Source organism: Diospyros lotus, chromosome 7 (assembly GCF_014633365.1).
Source record: "Diospyros lotus cultivar Yz01 chromosome 7, ASM1463336v1, whole genome shotgun sequence".
NCBI classification, from domain to species: domain Eukaryota; kingdom Viridiplantae; phylum Streptophyta; class Magnoliopsida; order Ericales; family Ebenaceae; genus Diospyros; species Diospyros lotus.
In genome coordinates, this window is record NC_068344.1 from 38,266,595 (window position 1) to 38,287,159 (window position 20,565).

At 37.9% G+C, this 20,565-nt stretch overlaps 1 protein-coding gene across 3 annotated transcripts in view; it reads left to right on the forward strand.

Moving 5' to 3' along the window:
* The first annotated feature begins 7,105 nt into the window (after positions 1-7,105).
* Positions 7,106-20,565, forward strand: part of LOC127806815 (uncharacterized) — a 29,977-nt gene continuing 16,517 nt past the window's right edge. Inside the window, exons 1-5 of one of the 3 annotated variants that reach the window (XM_052344341.1) lie at positions 7,106-7,797; positions 18,582-18,734; positions 18,830-19,042; positions 19,131-19,220; positions 19,418-19,531. In XM_052344341.1, coding sequence (XP_052200301.1) covers positions 7,384-7,797; positions 18,582-18,734; positions 18,830-19,042; positions 19,131-19,220; positions 19,418-19,531 — 984 coding nt within the window. In that variant the 5' untranslated portion in view covers positions 7,106-7,383. The remainder of the gene's footprint in view (positions 7,798-18,581; positions 18,735-18,829; positions 19,043-19,130; positions 19,221-19,417; positions 19,532-20,565) is intronic. The other 2 variants (XM_052344342.1, XM_052344343.1) reach the window with 2 other exon arrangements.

Consider the following 20,565-nt stretch of genomic DNA (forward strand, 5'->3'; position numbering starts at 1 on the left):
AAGACACAGGTGGAGCAGTGTTGGCCTCATGAAGTCTCAAACAAGGACCCTTCACTCCAACCAACTCTCTGTCATTAAATGGAAGGTTCAATTCAACTTTTAAGTCAAATGACCTATCAAATGGGACAAAATGCTCTCATTGTGGAAATTCAAAACATACCAAGGACACATGCTTCAAACTGCATGGGTACCCGGATTGATGGCGTGAGTTACAAGCAAAAAGGCGATAGGATGGGAGCAGCAAAGATGGTGGAATAAGCAAAAATGCAACAAACAACACTGGCAAGGCTGCAATAGCCTCTGTTGTGCCCCAGTTGTCCCTTATCCCTGCTACAACGGTGGATTTGGATGCAGGTATGGCTTTTTTGGGGACCAATTCCACTAAATCTTATAACAATTGGATTCTTGATTTAGGGGCAACCAATCACATGACATATGATGCTAGTGATTTTTCATAACGATCCTCTCCTCGACGTACTAGCATTGCTAATGCTAATGGAGACATATCTCTAGTAAAAAGGGTTAGTACAATGAGAATATCACCAGCCCTCTCCCTGACCAATACCCTTCTAGTGCCATCATTGTCACATAAATTATTGTCAGTAAGCCAAGTCACAAAGGAGTTAAATTGTGTTGTTCTAATTTATCCTACATTTGGTCTTATTTAGAATATTCTCACCAAGGAGATAATTGGGCGTGGTATTAGAAGGGAGGGGCTCTACTATATGGAAGATTTTGGCATCGGTCGAGTTAACCATGCAAACAGCACCAGTGATCGAAATAAGGCGCATATTTGGTTGTGGCATTGTCTGTTAGGACATCTTTCATTTGGTTATCTAAAACATGTTATTTCTACTTTATTTTCGGGATTGTTGGATTTGGATTTTAAATGCGAGATGTGTGTCTTAGCTAAAAGTCATCGTGTTACTTATCCCTTGAGTTTGAATTAGAGTCGGATACCGTTTCAGCTGATTCATTCTGATGTGTGGGGTCCATCTCCTAAATCTACTATGTTTGGTGTTCGATGGTTTTTGATTTTTGTGGATGATTGCACTCGGATGACATGGCTATATGTAATATCCCAAGAGCCCAGAGAATGGCAGTATATATCGAGGATAAGTGAGAAATGAACCAACACCAGCTGGATACCATTTGAGCTAAATGTAGGCAAATAATTTCGGGGTTAAACGTGCTTGAGTTAGGGAAGCTCAATGATGGGTGACCCCTTGGGAAGTTCGCATAGGTCCATCAGGGTAAGTTGTTCATGTCCTTCATATCGTTCGATGCAGAATGTTATAGGTGGTATCAGAGCCGACTCCTGAGCCTCTGAGCGCGGTGGTGGGGCAAACCTTAGCGAGGACGCTGAGTCCCTAAGGGGGGTGCGTGTAGGCACCTTAGGCGAATCCCACATCGGCCATGCAACGGGAGGAGATCTGAGACCGGTTATAAGGTCGCATGACGAGGACGTCATGTGCTCAAGGGGGGGAGAATGTAATACCCCAAGAGCCCAGAGAATGGTAGTATATATCGAGAATAAACAAGGAAGAAAACAACACCAGTTGAATACCTTTTGGGCTGAATGTAGGCAAAGAACTCCGGGATTAAGTGTGCTTGAGCTGGGGAAGCTCAATGATGGGTGACCCCCTGGGAAGTTCGCGTAGACCCATCAGGATAAGTTGTTCCGGTCCTTCTTATCACTCGATGCAGGATGTTACACTATATGTGATGAAAAATAAAGATGAAGTTTTTCCTATTTTTTGCTCATTTCATGAGATGGTTAGAACCCAGTTCTCTGCTACGATTCACATACTTCGCTCTGATAATGGTAGAGAATATGTGAATCGAGAATTCTGCAAATATTTCACCCACCATGGCTTGCTTCATGAAACCTCTTGCCCTTAGACACCGTAACAGAATGGCATTGCCGAGAGGAAAAATCAGCATATTTTGGAGACTGCTCACGCTATTCTCCTTGGTGCTAGTGTCCCTACTCAGTTTTGGGCCGATGTTATCTCTATAGCGATTCACCTTATTAACTGGATGCCATCTAAGGCTCTTAAGCTTCAAACTCCTCTCCAAATTCTATCCACTGCCATTACTCTACCTACGGCCTTAATGCTTCTGCCTCGAGTCTTTGGTTGCGTCGCTTTTGTTCACTTACACAAGAATCAACGCACCAAACTTGATCCTTGTGTCGTTCGATGCTTGTTTTTGGGATATGGTCCACACCAAAAAGGATACCAGTGCTATGATTTGACTACCCGTCGTACTTATGTGACGATGGACATCACTTTCTTGGAATCGGAGTATTTTTTTCCTTCTGCCAACCCCACTTCTACTCTTCAAGGGGAGTCTAGGAATGAAGAGTTGAACTGGTTGAGATTTGATTGGCCAGAGTTTGATTGGACAACAAGCCCTATACTTGAGGAGACTGGTGAAGAAACTAGTGAGAAGCATGAAGAGAAGCAACATACCATTGAAGCAGAAATAGTACCCCCTCCTCGTCCCACAGTATCCACATACCCAACTCCTGAGAATACTCCTGAGGTAAGCTCCCCAAACTCTCCAAGTACACCTCTAGTTTCTAACGATACTCTTGTGAATACTTCTGAGGTAAGCTCCTCGAACTCTCCAAGTACACCTCTAGATGCTAACGATACTCCTGTGGGCTATGAGTTGCCATATAGGCACAACCAAGGTAAGCCTCCGGATAGATACTCTCCTGACTTTGAAGGCCAGGGGTCGAAATACCCAGTTGCCAACTATTTATTTACGAAGAGGCTTCCTGAACCTCTCAAGGCTTTCACAGACGAACTCTCCTCATGTCAAATTCCTATGAATGTTGAAGAAGCAATGAAAGATCCTAAATGGGTCTAGGCTATGAAGGAAGAGATGGAAGCGCTATTGAAAAATAAGGCGTGGGTCCTCGTCACTTTACCTAAAGGACATAAGATAGTAGGGTGCAAGTGGGTGTTTTCAATTAAATATAAGGCAGATGGAACAACTGAGCATTACAAGGCGAGACTTGTTGCAAAGGGATTCACGCAGACATACGGAGTTGACTATCAGGAGACCTTCTCACCTGTAGCCAAACTAAACACGGTGAGAGTACTGCTATCGCTTGCAGCAAACCTAGATTGGTCGTTACATCAGTTCGAAGTGAAGAACGCTTTCCTGCATAATGATCTTGAAGAAGAAATTTATAAGGATATTCCCCCAGGATATGTAGCCAACACAGAAGGCAATGTTGTTTGCAAGTTACAAAGAATTTTATACGGCCTAAAACAATCGCCTCGAGCTTGGTTTGGGAGACTCGGTACGGTAATGAGAAAGTATGGGTTCCAGCAAAGTAACTCTAATCACACCTTGTTCTTGAAACATAGACAGGGCAAAGTGACTGCTTTAATAGTCTATGTAGATGATATGATCATCACAGGAGACGATTTAAAGGAAATAGTGAAACTTCAAGAGTAGTTGGCGTTTGAATTTAAAATGAAGAACCTAGGAGGACTCAAATACTTTCTGGGAATTAAAGTTGCTAGATCAAAGCAAGGTATATTTCTATCTCAGAGAAAATATATTCTAGACCTTCTAACAGAGGTTGGATTACTAGATTGTAAGCCTGCAGATACTCCAATAATCCTAAATCACAAACTTGGAGAATATCCCAACCAAGTACCAACGGACAAAGGAAGATACCAAAGATTGGTAGGCAAGCTTATTTATCTCTCTCACACGTGGCCCAACATTGCATATGCAGTAAGTGTGGTAAACCAATTTATGCACTGTCCAAGTGAGGATCATATGAGTGCTATCGTATAAATTTTAAGATACTTGAAGTCCTCTCCAAGAAAGGGGCTCATGTTCTCAAAGAACAACCACTTAAAAGTAGAAGGGTATACAGACGTAGATTGGGTAGGGAGCACCATGGATAGGAACCTCGGGCTACTTCACCTTCATTGGAGGGAACTTGGTTACTTGGAGAACTAAGAAACAAAAGGTAGTCGTACTATCTAGTGTTGAAGCTGAGTTTCGTGATATGACTAAGGGGTTATGTGAATTACTGTGGCTTAGAAGACTATTAACGGAATTTGGCTTCACTTTTTGTTAGAATAGTAGGTTCTATGGCACACACCAAGAGGGGGGTGAATTGGTTATTTTAAAAACTTGATTTAAAACTTTGAAATCTTTTTGATTGAAAGTAAAAATTCAATGCAAGTGAGGATAATGAAATGCTAGCAATGATAAATATATCAAAGTACACAAGCATAAGAAAATACAAGGATTTATAGTGGTTCGACTTAACCAAGCCTAATCCACTATCTTAGCTCCTCATTAAGGATTTTTCAAACCATCCACTAAAACCCCCTACTTAAACCAAGTAGGTCCTCTAGTCCAAGACTAGGAAATACAACCTCTTGCTCATACAAGCAAGCCCTCTGGCACCTAGCTAGGAAAAACAGTCACTTGCTTCAAAGAGTAAGTCTTCTAGCACAAAGCTAGGAAAAATTTAGAAATATAGAATATGAGAGAATCTAAGAGATGAATCTCTTAGTTACAATGTCTCTCAAGATTAAACAAGGCTTAATTGAATGGATTTACAATGATAGAACAAAGCCTTGGAGAGAAAATACAACAGTGAAAGCGCAAAGATTGTAAGCTTCGAGTAAAAATGATTTGAACTCTTTAGATCAACTCGTTCCCATCCATTAGCCTTCTCTTGATCATCCATGACATGTATATATAAGTGTCCCACAAAGTTGAAGAGAAATATAGCCGTTTGGAGCCGTTGGGATTTGAAAAAATAGCCGTTGGAAGCTTTCTGCGAAACACATAGTCGACAGATCAAATAGGTTAGTCGACTATTTTATCAAATAAAACTAGCCATAGTCGACAGACAGAAAAGTATAATCGACTATCTTATAACACAAAAATCTCATAGTCGACGGATCTTTTTACATAGTCGACAGATCAAAAATTACAAAGAAAATTTTGAAATTCACGAACAAACATAGTCGACAGATGAAATAGCGTAGTCGACTATCCTTTCACAATAGTCGACGGATGTAAGATATAGTCGACAGACTGAACAAGCATAGTCGACTATCCTTATGCATAGTCGATAGCACTAAACAACATAGTCGACTATCTTCTTGGAAAATCTGGAAACTTAACAGATAACATGAGAAGTACACTTGATTCAATAAGAAAATACCCCCCATTTGGATTCAATAAAAATATCAAAAAAATCAAAATCCATAAGAATAAAAAAGTAGAATTTGGATTTTAGTAGGAACTTAGGATTTTGCGATTTTACCACCTGTAAGATATACACTTTTCATTTCTTGAAAAATTCGTTAAAAATCATTTTATCACTAATGAATGTTAGTTATTGAATTACTGGGAGTTAGTTTTCTAAAAAGAAAACATTTTCATATATGTCTCTTTATAAGGTGCTAGTTTTCCAGACTTAGAAAAATATTGAAACGATATCAAAATGAGTTTCAAGACATGATGCATGAACTAAAGGATTTTTCATACGATTAAGTTTCAAGCCAAAACCTTTCATGCATGTTTCAAAATATGAAAAACTTATATTGAAAACCTTTCATTTGAATTTTTAGTTGGTCTTTTGCCTTAGAACAATTTTAGTTCTATGTTGACCAACGACTTCAAAGCTAATTCGAAAAACATTTTAGGAGATTTTATCATAATACATGTTTATTCACATCTCCATGTATAAGAATATAAATCATTTGGTTTTCATTTTAACAAAGTATTTGAAATTGATTTTTGTTGAAAGCCATAAACTTGACTCATGACTTGGGGATAAAACATGATATTGTTTTTCATCATCAAAACTAAACACAAGGGTAGAACATCACTCTCAACTCCGAGATGAATCTGTTTTGTGACAATAAGGTAGCAATTGACATCTCCCATAATCTCGTTCAGCATGATCGGACGAAGCATGTAGAGGTAGATCGACACTTCATCAAACAACATCTCGATGCAAAGATCATTCGGTTCCCTTTTGTGAAGTCTAAAGACCAACTAGTAGATATTCTTACGAAGGCGGTATGTAGTAAAATATTCTACAACTCACTAGACAAGTTGGGACTCATCGATATATATGTACCAACTTGAGGGGGAGTGTTGACGTGAGTTGTTCATGAGTTATTAAAGAGATATCATAGGCTGAGAATCATGCATTGTAATCCATCAATCATAGGGTCTTCATGGATCCACAATTACAACCGTAATACTTGTAGTTTCTGTATAGGCTAGCTCTGCACACATATATATATATCTACTCTAACTCTGTAATAAATAAAGGAGAATGAAATATATGATTTGATCTCTTACCAACAAGACCATCGTTTGAATATAGGATTAAGAGCCTGTTTGGCTCGCCGTTCTTTAGCGGCCAGCGGGAGATTATAAGTTTTTATTATTTGTTTAATTTTACTTTAAAAAAATTATAAGTTATTCAGTTATTATAAGTTTTAACTTTCTTTTCTTTTTGTCCTTAATCTGATCAAGTGAAGTAGTGAAATATTCATGACAAATAAATTTTTATAGTTATTAAGTTAATTTAGAGTATTAAAGCTCATATAATTTAAGCCAAGTGAAGAAACTTCTATGAGTTGTAATTATTATTATCGGTGGTGTTGAAACAATATATATATATATATCATATATAATATATTGGCATACTGCTGTATTATTTTTATTATCTTTAATATTACCATTAAATTATAGGAATGGATCATGGAAGTTTAATTTTTTATACTCCTGGGATGGGAATGGGATAAATATAGATTTGTTATGGAACAATTTTTGAAATTATAGAACTTCAAATTTCATTTATATGGAATAATAAATATGATATATGATTCTTTATTAAGTATACCCGAAAAAGTTAAAAAAAAAAAAAGGGAAAGAAAAACCGTTTTGAGTTGTAGTACAGCAAGAGCCAACGGACAGAACAGCTTACAAACCGGCGTCCGACGTGTCGCAAACTTAGTGGTGCTAAACTGGGTATAGATCAGAAACTATGGAATGTATGATATGATGTGATATGCGATAGGGACGAACAAGGCCGGGGCGGGCCCTTGCATATAGCTTGCTATATGTAGAGCTCCTCGCGCGTAACGAAAAAGCTGACGAAGAGAGAGAGAGAGAGAGAGAGAGAGAGAGGAGGATGCACTGGAGAGATGACGAGTTGACGTCCGTCTCTTTCTCCGACAAGTTTATAAATGGGAAAGCACCACCATCACCAGCTTAGCAATCTCCTCTAAAGCTTCCTCATCCTTTTTATCGCTTTCCATTTTCGCCCTCGGCGATTCCTCTCCTCGTTCCTGTTCCACCGCCACATCCATTATGCCGCCCCCCCACCCAAGGGCCGATGATTTCGTCAAGGCCGTCGACGACGGCCTCAAGCTCTCCAAGCGAATTTACTTCGGCAAGGACCGAGCGGTTGCGCCGCCCAAGCCGGTCGCTGCGATGGACAAGTCCTCCTCTAACTCCTTCCTTCTTCCCTCTGCGCCGATGGTCTACGCGGTGATTGGGGATCCCCAGATCGTCGACAATCCTGACATTCCGAGCTACCAGCCTCACGTCCACGGCAGGTGCGATCCCCCGGCCCTCATTCCGCTTCAGATGAATGGGATTGCATTGGAGGTTGATTGTTATTTGGACACCGCGATTGTCTCGGTCACCGGATCCTGGCGTGTTCATTGTGTCATGGGAAGCCGCCGCTGTGATTGTCTCGTTGCCATCCCCATGGGCGAACAGGTACCAACCCAATTTCAAGCATTTCTGAAATTCTTTCCATAGATTATCAGGGTAAGTTAAAAGTGATGCATGAATAAATGCTTATTTTTTGGGAGGAGAAATGAAAGTCTACTGATTTTTTTGAGCAAATTATGTTGCGAACCCTACACCGGAGCCCATTTTGCTTTACACTAGGCCAGAGCCAATCTCTTTGGAAACTCTATTAGAACCAATCTCCTTAGCAGCAGCTCTCCTCTATCAAGATCATCTGCTTAGCGACTAGCCTTAGTTATACATTTGCCACCTGGATTTCAGGCAGAAGTAAGAGGCCGTCTCCTTTCCCTTAAGACCCTTAGGTACTTTTGGATCCTACCAAGGGTCTTACCAAAGCTTGGGTTCCTCATTGAGAGAGAGGCACTACAAGGTAAAAGACACTGACTTTTTGGAACCTAAAACAAAGTGGACTACAACCGATAATTCTTCTACAAGGCGAGGCTTAGCCTAACCCACTTACTAAGGGAAAATAACTCCAGAGGTTGCAAGCCTACAAAAAAGATGCATGGATTTGGATAAGGGTACCTTCGATACCTTTGCATAATTGCATCCCCTCTGTCAAACAATGGAACAGCACCATCTATCTATGTCTCCTCAACCCTCAATAAGTTGGGCTAGACCACCAAGTCTCATTAGCCTATCCAAGGGGTTTCAGTCCCAGATTTTGGAAAGATGTGCTTCTCCTTTTTGCTCTCTTTACCCTCAGTTGCTCACACCTTGGATCAAACATTTTGACCCTAAAGCTACTGATATTGCCTCTTCTCTTTCTTGATTACGCTCAACCTCTAAGAGGTCTTTGATCTTCCTAGTATTGTCATTACTCCCTAAATTACACTAGCTTATCCTGCTGATATAACTATCATTACCCGATTCACATCCATTATTTGGTAAAGGGCCTTTTTGATGTGCCATAAAGTAAAGTAGGACCACATCTCTAGTGGGCTTGCTTCCTCTTGGTGTTTTCCAACATAAATTATGTATATATCAATATAGGTGGTAGACCCCTCCCTAGATCCGATCCCTTGTTCTACAAGAAGCCGCAAGGACTCTTATATTTGGTGTTTTTTTTTTTTTTTTTCAATTTCATATCCGAGCCTTTTATATCAACCTAGCGTGTTAAGGAAGCGTTTTTGACCTCCCATGGTCTCACGTTTAATTACTTGTCTTTTTCTTGGCTTGGAATTATTCATTTTCTAGTGTTTCAAGGCATTCAAGTGACTGGTGTAGTACCCCAAATTTCTTAAGCGTGTTATAACTTAGGATTTCGGGAATATAAAATTTTTTCATATCACAATAGCTGTCATATATCATATAATATCCTAAAAACCCTAATTTTCATCTTCTCAGCTTAACAAACCCAATAATCGAATAGCTAAGACAGACGTTAAAATCTGGAATGCGAAACCTAGATCGAACCTGATATGATTCTCAACCATAATACTTTATTTATCATAAAATTGTTCAAGATGTCTAAAATATATTACATGGACATCATCAAGTGATAACTGAACATCTTAAACATATACAAAATTATATAGGTTCGCACAAAAATATGCTAATCATGCTATAGACAGTAATTTAAGCTAATTCTTCAGCTACCTCTTTTCCCTTAGAGCCGCTCGTCGAACCTGAAACGTTTAAATATTCCAGGGACATAGTCCAATTAGAAGATGAATCTTCTAGTGAGAAACTCCAAAAACAGTTTATATCGATGCATGATCAGGTATAAAATGTATGAGAAGACAACGAGAACTACTTCGAAGTGCCTCGTGAACACGTCAGCCTCCTCTAACGAGAGCTTTCTCAATGGCACACGCATAGCGTATCTCGGGAGGTCCCTAACCATGTCACTTTGACCCAACTTTATAGCACTCATGCAAGCACCACATCCGTTGTTCCTTAGGCTCACAGTCTTCCCCACGAGAACTTTCTCGATGGCGTACGCATAGCGCCTCTCGGGGGATATCCGACTTTTGTCCTCGGCCAACAATAAATAGGTACAACAGTATGGCCACACGAATTTTATAAATACAACAGTTAAAAAGCTAACAACATATATTTTTCAGAAAAATACAGTTCATATATGCAGCATGATTTCACGTAAGAGAATAACAAGAGTTTATGTACAAGAATTTCACAAAACACGTCTCATGCAATAAAAGTCTCTCATAAGAGAATGAAAAATAGGATTTGGAGTATAAGAGTCTCACTTTGTTGGTTTATCTCTTGGTCGGTATAATTTCACAGTAAACGGCCTAGGTTTCTGCAGAAAACACGAGTTTTGGTAAACCTAAACTCAAATATTTTTTTATAGGGTTGAAGGGTATTAAAGTAGGGGCATAACTTGAAAATTTGAAGGAAAATGGGCCCCTCATGCGCCCTTACGCGCCCTTGGAATGTGGCTCACGCATCTTCATGCGCAGCCACTTCCGGCGTGTGTATCTCACGCGCTGCTACTAGATTTCGGACAGCATTGCATCATTTTCGTATTTCGGCCATATCTCCCTCGTTTTAACTCCGATTCGACCCCCGTTTGAACCTACGCGACCCTCTCTTCCCCCTCTACAGGATTATCAACAAAAAATTAGACTTACCTCTCCTTTTTGCTGACTGATTTTGGCGAATTCCGACGAAGGCTCGTGACTCCGACGAGGCTCGTGACTCCGACGAGGCTCGTTCTCCCTAGCTTCTCCTTCGATTCCTTCCTGCCTTCTTGCCGAACTTCCTACTCTCTCTCTAAAGCAAGCTCCTCCTCTTAGAGTGCCTCAACTCTCAAGCTTGCTTGGAATGATTTGAGAACAACCCATGGTGCCTATTTATAGATTTCTTCAACCAATCACATTATACCACTTGTCACAATCTTAGCCATGGACTCCAAAGGCTCAAACCTATAATTGAATGACTTTTGAAATCCAAAGCTAGAATGAATTTAACTTTTGAAATCCAAGCTAACACCCCAAATTTCTTTCAAATAACACTTTGGCCCTTATTTCAAGTTCTCAACTTTAATATTTTACCACATAAGCTCTTAATTTTATCCTTATTTCGTTTGGATAATTTTCTAATTACAATTACACCCTCAAACATCAAATTTATCGAGATACTTAAAATCTCAAAATTAATAAATCAAAATTACTCGATATGTACAATTTTTCGAAGCCCCTTACCATCATTTGACTATTTTAAGCTACAACTTAGCTTAACTGAAAAACTGTCTCTGATTTAATTTCTTTCAGTGTCATAAATCTCGCCTCGGGACGCTCGTAAAAAATATACCTTTATCCTCAGGTATCTAAGATCTAGGGCACTCCCTGCGACTGATTTGGTCACTCGTTGCCATTTCAAGCATATTTTTTGGTATTTTAAACTCACTTAAAATACGTGGCATCTTCACGAAAATATGGGGTATTATAACTGGCATTTTTTCCTTTCAATTAACCAGGACAGGCTAGATTATGTTGCAAACTTCGTTCCTGCAATTAATTGTCTTTTCCTTAACAACCTATTCATCTCTGCCTGTTTCTTGCTTCTAGCTGCAACTAATTTATACAAGCAATAATCTAACTATTGCAACATTTCTAGGATTCATATAACTATAAAAATGAGCTTCGAGTACTGAAATTGCATAACGTACATGTACTTCCAACAGTTATATACAAACTCAAAAGCAAGGTACTCAAAGCAACAACCGTGTAGGTTTGCATCTGATTTCTAATTTATACATCAAAACTTTATGCAAGATGCAACCAGCTTTTACAAAGTTCGCAAAATAGCATCACCCTTATATTATAATTCTAAATAATTTTAATAAGGGTTTAACTTTAGGTTTTCTGGAAACCCAACCTTCCCACTGGTCTATCCACTTGACAATCTGGCACATATTTTAAAATATGTGATGAGCTCCTTAGCTCAATGAGAAATTACATGCAATGCAATACACACACACGTCAAGTGTCTCGGCGCTTGTGATATGCCATGCTTTTCATATATGAATACTCAACAATCATGCGCAATAAATCATGTAGTCTACTCTAGGATAGCCACATAATGCTTAGGCCATACCCCTACCAGCTCATTCTCAGACTGACCATGGTGACTCTAAGTGCGATATGGATCCACTAGGCCAATTATTACCCACAGAGAAAAACTTCTAGCATTATGAGATTTGGACATTTATATTGGTTTCCCTTAATTTTACATTATCATTTTTAGCTATTGCACCATCATATGGGATGGTTGAGTACATGTGCAAGCATTAAAAATTTAGCTGAAAATAATTATTGCATATAAAATCATTATTTTTTATATTGTTATTTAGTACAAAGCATATCATTCACTAGGCTATGAGCGTATTAAACTTTATCATTTCTGGAAAACAAGAAAGGTAAGAACTTGAACTATGAAAACAGGGATCAATTGTTTTTAACCTCCTAGGAAAGTGAAGTCATGATGATGTTCTTCTAAAAATCAAACGTTCTGTATTTTTCTGAGCATCAAACCTTTTGTATGCCTACTTCAAAAATGTTCCAAAATGTATTTCTTCTGGAAAAAATGGTTATTAAAATTTTATTTAAGGAAGCTTCTGGGTTATATATGCCTTTTATTAAGTTAAATTCTGTATAGAAATAAGGTTGATGTATGCCTTTAGTCAAAGGCCTGGGACCCAGCTGGTCGCTATCCTTGGGGGTGTGGACAAAAATTATCTGGGAGATATTATGAGAGGATTTGGCAGTTAGAACTTAGCAGCTGCTAGAGACAAAAATAAATGTACTCTCCTAATTTATTTAGATTTGATTTTGATCAAAGATGCTCAAACGCATAAAAAAGCACTCTTCCCCTTCTTACCAATATCGGCCCATCAAACTTCACAGATTTGAAATGAAATGTACTTTTGAAAGGATTAAAGATTTGGGAATTACAAAATACAGAAATGTCAAAATATGATGCCCCCAAATGCTTAGTAGCAGAAAGAATATATTGTCAGATAAGGGCATCATGAAAGAGAGTGTGGTAGGAAAAACTTTTGATAGAGGAAGTAACAAATAGATTGAAGGAACAAAATGAAGATCACACAATGCTATAGATAATGTTGGTAAGGATGATATTGATTTAATATACATTCTCCACTAACTTGTTGGGTGTATTAGGTAACACTTGTGTCTTAGGCATACAATTTGAAATCTAACTAAAATTGGTAGAAGACAAGGATAGGAACTCATCTTAATCTTTTAAACAACACTAAAATGTGCTAATTGTGTACCTTGCTTCATTGTGCATCCATTTTCTTGTCTTTATTTTTCCTGAACTTTGTGTATTTCTAGGAATATTGCAAATTTTGCATCCATAAATCATTTTATATTAGCTATTAGATAGAGGGTAACTTTATCTTTAATATTTTTAGTTTCACTCTCAACATGCCCCTTCACATGTGGCCAATCTTCATTAATAACTAGTCCAAGCACTTGAACCTGTTTAAATATTTGTTAGCAGTGAGGTTTGAACTCATGACCTTTGCTTTGGTACTATTTTAAATTGTTAACCATTATTTCATTTAAAAATTTAAGCTGTTGGATAGAGGGCTAACTTTATCTTTTATAATATTATTTTAATCTCAACATCTTGTCCATACAAAGTGTGCTCTTGTGAGCCTTCAGCGAGAAGTCACAAGGGGATGTCATATGCAAATTTCTCATTATAACCAGGCTTAATATGCAAATTTCTTGATAAGATATCACCAAGATCACTTTCTTTGTGATACATTTTTGGCCATCTAGACTTCCTTGTAAGCACAATTCATCACTTTTGGTCCTCACATGACCTCTTAATTGATGGAGCCTTGCCTCTACCCTCATCAAGTGAATAACTGTAGGTGCTCGACACAAAATTGTTGAAAGTTGCATAATAACTTTCACTGCTACTACAAATTTCTTTCTGGAACCCCAAACCAACAAATTTCTGCCAAGGAAGACACACAACCCACTGGTGGACCGTCTAGTCACCTTACAACCTGCATGATCAACATCAATATAGATGGTTAAAGACAAATCATTAGGAGATGGAGCAAATAACAGGCCTAGATCAGCTGTTCCTTTAAGATACCGAAGTAATCTTTTACAAGCCATCCAATGTTGTTGCTTAGGGGAGGCTAAAAACTGACTCAATTTGTTTACTACAAATGCTATATTTGGCCGAGTATAAGTCAAGTATTGAAGGGAACCAATGATAGTTCTATAGAGAGATGGCTTAGAAAACAAATCACCCTCATCAGTCAACGGCATGCCCGGATTCATTGGAGTTACACAGGGCTTGCAATCCTGCATTATTGCCTTTTTCAATTGATCCAAAGTATACTTAGACTGAGTAAGATATATACCAGTGGGATCTCTATAGACTTCAAACCTTAGGAAATAGTTAATAGATCCTAGTGTTTTAAGAGAAAAATGTGTGTTTATATCTCGAATACACCCTTGAAGAGCTAAAGAGTCTGAACACGTGACAAGAATGTCATCCACATACACCAAAACAAACAACACAGACTGAGAGATTCTTTTAATAAACAATGAAGTATCAGAAATTGCTCTCTTAAAACCCCAATCTTGCAAGGCAACTCGTAAAGTGTACCAAGCTCTAGGAGCTTGTTTAAGTCCATGAAGAGACTTTTTCAACTGACACACATGCGAAGGAAATTTAGAACTCACAAATCCCTCAAATTGAGTCATAAACATTGCTTCATTTATATCACCATTAAGAAATGCATTATTTACATCAACTTGCTAAATATCCCAACCAAATGTGGTAGCCAAGGAAAACAAAACCCTGACAGTAGAAGCCTTGACAACTGGACTAAAGGTTTCAACATAATCAATTCCAGGATTTTGAAGAAACTCCTTAGCTACTAGCCAAGCCTTATGCTTAAGGATAGACCCATCCAGATTGTACTTAATGCGGTCAATTAGATTCATATCAAGAGAAAATGGAACTAGATCCCATGTTTGATTTCGTTGAAGGGCAAAGTAGTCTTCGTGCATAGCCTTAACCCAACTAAGGTCTAAGAAAGCCTCATGATTAGAATTGGGTTCTAAGGAACTTATAAAGTCATGAGGAGAGGGAACAACAAGATGTTTAGACTTGGATCTGATGACCATAGGGTGAACATAAGGGGTTAGAGCAACTTTAGACTTAGGTAACTTTGATAAAGCAGAAGGTTGATTTGCATTGTTGGGTAAGAAATTATCAGTAGCAGTGGGTAAAGAAGAACTAGAAGAAGAGTCAGCAGAGGTTGAAGGAGCAATAGAGATTGGGATAGAGGGTTCCGCTACTTGAGGAGTGAAAGAACTAGTAGAAAAAGAAGGAAGAGATTGGAGAACTGAAGTGGACTGACCATTAGACATCAACTGAGGGGAAGAAGAAGAAGAATTGGAGCACAAATGTGGAAAAGAAAATTCTTCTGGATTAAACTGAACATGTCTTTACACATAGACCTTTCCTGAAGGATGCAAACACTTATACCTTGATTGAACATGGCTATAACCAAGAAACATACACTTGGTGGAGTGAAAATTGAACTTGTGCTTATTATAGGGTCGAAGAAAGGGAAAACAAGCACATCCAAAAGGTTGTAGTTGCATGTAATTAGGTTGTTTGTTGTAGAGGACTTCAAAGGGAGATTTAAAATTGAGAGGTGAGGCTAGTAATAGGTTTATTGTGTAGACATCAGTTTGAAATGCTTCTACTCAAAATTTTAAGGGCATGTGAGTATGGGCTAACAATGTAAGACCCATTTCAATTATATGTCTATGTTTTCTTTTGGTTACACCATTTTGTTGGTGTGTATAAGGACAACTAAACCGAGGCTGAATGCCATAAGAAGTAAGGTAAGGTAAAAAGGTCTTAAATTCACCACCATTATCCGTTTGAAGGACCTTAAGTTTCAAATGATATTGCAACTTAGCAAATCTGTGAAAGGTTTTGAAAATGGCTAGGGCATTAGATTTGAGTTTCAAGGGATATAACCATGTATACCTAGTGCAAACATCAACAAAGATTATATAATACCGATACCCCTTAGTAGAAAGAACAGGAGAAGGACCCCACAAATCTGAATAAACCAATTCTAAAGGTGTCTTTGCAGTAATTTGACAATGAGAAAAAGGAAGTTGATGCATTTTTCCCAATTTGCAAGAATCACAAAATGAAAGATTAGAACTAGAACAAGGAACACCGATTTTATTCAAAATTGACTGAAGTACATGAAACAAAGGATGCCCTAACTTGGCATGCAATTGTTGACATATCTTGTGAACATTAGAAGACACATGGAAAGAAGACAAAGAGGACAGACTCTGTCGTTTACAGTTATTAGAAGAAAAGACATTGGTAGACATAGAGGTGTTCTGGACTTAATAGAAGAAGCAGTCTTGGATTCAGCATGAGCATATGCCGAAGCAAGCTTATAGAGTCCATCTTTAAGAATCCCTTGTAATAGCACTAGCCCTAAACCCTTCTCCTTAACTAAACAAGAATCAGAGTGAAACTCAGCAATGACATTATGATCCTTAGTAAGCTGAGAAACCCGATAATGTTCTTTTTCATGTTAGGTACATGAAGCACATTAGGTAAAGAAATGAAAGAAGTGGGTGTAGTTTGGGTATACAATTGACTAAGTCCAATATTAGAAATTGGAAGCTTCTTACCGTTGCCCAGTGCAACTCTGTCACTTCCATTGTAGGGAGAGTGAAGAGAAAGGTTGTTGAGATTGGAGGTTATGTGGTTTGTGGCTCCAGAGTCTACAATCCAAGATAGTTCACCATGATAGAATGAAAAGGAGGAGAATTGAGACTGTGTCTCTGAAGGCTATTGCAAATGACTGTAGTAAGTTCTAGGTACAAACCCTAACTCAGTCGCTTCATTAGAACCTGTGGGATTGGCTACAAATGCCTATAAACCATACTGCAACACACCACCACCTCTACCAAATTGTGGACTGAAATTTTGATTGGAATTATGCTGGAAATTCCTATCAAACCTATGATAGCATCTATCGGCAAAATGACCAGGTTTCCCACACAATTGACAATATATCCTTCTACCTAAGGACCTGTAACGTCCTCTTCCTCTAAAACCATCTCCTCGTGAAATATGACCTCCTTTATTAGGGAAACCACCTCTATTAGAGCCATTCTCATTTCTAGGCCATTGAGAAGCAAGATTTACATGCACATAATCAAGACCATAACTAGATGAACTAGATGTATTTTTAACAAGAAGTCTTTGCTCATGCATCAATAACAGATATTGAACTTTTTCTATGTTGATCTCATCCATCTGGTAGGTAATAAGGCTCACAACAGTTTCATAATCAGTATCCAATCCATTAAGAATAGCCATCAATAGATCTTTATCATTTAGTGGCTCTCCAAAAGCAGCTAGGGCATGTCCTATGGTCTCAATTTTCAAAATATAGTCATTGACAGATAGATCATGCTTATTTATCGATCTTAGTTGTTGCTTCAATTGAAAAGATTTAGCAACCGTTTGTTGTGAATAAAGATTTTCGAGAGTTGTCCATACCTCGACAGATAATTCACAATGAATCACCTGTGTAAGAACATCTTGCTCTATGGTAGAAAACAACCAACCTAGCAACAATTGGTTTGATTTGATCCAATTGAGATACTCAGGATTGATGGCCGGAGCATCACAATCGGAGGCGACATCGGAGGCATCAAAGATGTACTTTGGTGGAAGAGGAGATTTGTTGATGAACAATAGCAGATTGAACGCCCGAACTATGGCTAGGATTTGCGCCTTCCAAAAAAGATAGTTTTTGGAATTCAATTTGATCGGTATAAAATTGAAAGCCTTCGCCATTGCAGAGAAATCTGATTGTGTGGCCGAAGATAGAGTAGAAGATGAATTCAGAAGAGAGGAAGAGCTCGACTCAGGAATAGAAGCCATTGACGCTGGTCTAGGGCTCTGATACCATGAAGCAAGAGCTTCACAATGAGAAGAAGAAGAAAACAGCGAGAGAGAAAGAATACCTTGCAAAATATTATTGATCAGAAAGAAACAAAAAGTAACAATCGATACAATGAACCAACCAGACTAATGAACTGAAACCAGACTAATGAACTGAAACCAGAATAATCTTATATACTTAGCTTTAAACTGCCTAACAGCCTAACCAAACTATAACAAACATAACAGATAACATAATCAGCTACATCAACAAGCGCATCACCATCTTGCTACTGACAGCTTATTCTTCCACATCACTGCCGGCTCACAACTGTCAGCAATGGCCTTGAAGAAGATATGACCACAGTCCATGAATAGAGATGATTAGTGACCTAGAATCCATGTAGGTGACCCACCAAGTGGGATTAAGGTTTGCAATGTTGTTGTCATTGTATTTTTATCTCTATTTCTCTCTTTATTGTGATGATGGGGATTAGAGGATTTATCAATATCTACTAATAGGATTTTTGGCAAGTATTGCTTTTTCTTTCTTTCGAGAGCATTTTGAATATGTGATAATGCATGCACAATGCGCAAATAACTATTTTCCAGTTTCTACTTTATAGAGCACTTTGTTCTAGAAGGAACTGTTAATGTTTTGGCTTTAGGGATGTCAATGTTTGATGAAATTATTTGTCATGATATTCTCATCTTGAAACTCCTTGTCACTGCCAATTTATTTGATTAAATTAGAAGCGTTTTTGTTTCTCAAATAATGACTATTTGGCTAACAGGGTTCAGTTCTAGGTGTTGAGGTTGATACTCCCAGAAAATCATATCATACTCAGCAGATTGCTATGGATGAGAAAAAGGATATGGACAAGGCTGCTAAAGCTGAAAATGGGGGCTTTCTGAAACCCAACATATTTACTTTTACAATACCCCAGGTAAGCTCTAATTGCATATTATGATTCTAATTGTGCCCATTGTGATTTAGTTGTTCCATCTTTTTTGGTAAGATTTTATGTAATTAACCTTTTAGGTTGATGGCGGCTCCAATCTTTCGATTAGAGTTATTTGGTCACAAAAATTGTTATATAGCAATAGTGAGTTCACTTTGAGTATACCATTTAGCTTTCCTGAGTATGTCATCCCTGCTGGGAAGAAAATTTCCAAAAAGGAGAAGATAGTATTGAATGTCAACTCTGGTGCTGGTACTGAAGTTCTGTGCAAGACAACTAGTCATCCTCTGAAGGTGCATGTTTGCTTAAGTAACATTGAATTTTTAAGTTTGTTAAAATTATCAATTAACATATATGTGCATAATGCATTTGTGTTCCTAGGAGAAATCCCGACAGGTCGGAAAATTGGGCTTCCTGTATGAATCAGAAGTTCTTCAATGGTCAAGCAGTGATTTTATCTTTTCCTATACTGTAAGAAACTAGTCATATTGATTATGTACTGATGTTTTATATCAATGTTGTTCTATAGATTATTTTCCAATGCTTGAAGTGGATTTAACTTTGGATTTTTATCATTCTAGATCTATGTTAGCTTGTATTTCCACAGCATCACTTTTAGTTTTGGGCTTGGAGAAACTGAACATCCTAGTCTGTTTGTAAATTTTCAGGTTTCTTGTGATCATATTCTCGGTGGGGTGCTTTTACAGTCTCCATCCATATTTGATTCGGATCAAAGGGGGATATTCTGTGTTTATCTATTTCCAGGAGATGAGCCAAAAAAGGTTTGTTTGAAACCTGTGCCTTGGTCTGTCCTTTGAGTTGTTTAATGCGATGTTGTTTTCCTCATTTTCCTTCTCATGTCAATGTATTTGTTTGTGTGGAATTAAATTTTACAAAAATGAACAGATGAAAATATATCTGAAATGATGTTCTTGAAGTATAGTGGTAACGTCATATATTATGTAGTTAATTCTAATGTTGAACAGATACTTAATTTATTACATGGTAAAAGGGGTGCCAAAAGGTTAGCTTAGCAAGTGAAAAATGATACCAGAGTCATCAGTTTGTTAAGAGACAAGGTTATATGTAACCCCCCATCCTTCTCTAGGTGTTACTCATTGCCAAAATCGGGAATTTAATTTAATAAATGCCATAGTGATAAATGATAATGTTAAATTTTCTGCTTATCTTGCTGGGATTTATTTGACCACCGACCCTCCTTGGGCTAAGTTTATTCTTCCAAAAACTCTCGTGGATGACTCCCTTAATTTTATTTTTAATTGAGGGTGATAACTATTTAATTTATTAAGGCATTAGGATCAAACCTCAGATTTAACATGTGATTTAAGTCCATTTCGATGCCTAGAAATTTTCTGTAACCTCTTTAATCTCATTTTTATAATATATGTTTAGCTTACATATATATATTTTTTTATATTCCATATTCTTATTTTACTATTTACCTTTCCCTTTAATCACCATTCTGCCACCAAAGGTGGTATTAAAGTTGGAAGCAACATCGAGTTGCTTCATCATTACACATTTATTTATTTTTTATTCATAGCTTCTCAAGGCTGAGGTTCACCTTGATTGCCTTGCAACCAAAGATCACCCTTGCTGTTCAGATTTTTTTTTCCCCTGCTTTGCCTTCCTGTTTTTGCTCTCCTTTGCACTCTGAGCCTCATTCCTGGTGTGCTTAACTGCTCAAGATTCATTTCCAGGAAAATTTAAATCACTAAACTTCAACTAAAATCTTCACAATATATAAAATGCCAAAGATACAAGTTACATCCAACAGTTGCTAATACATTCTATG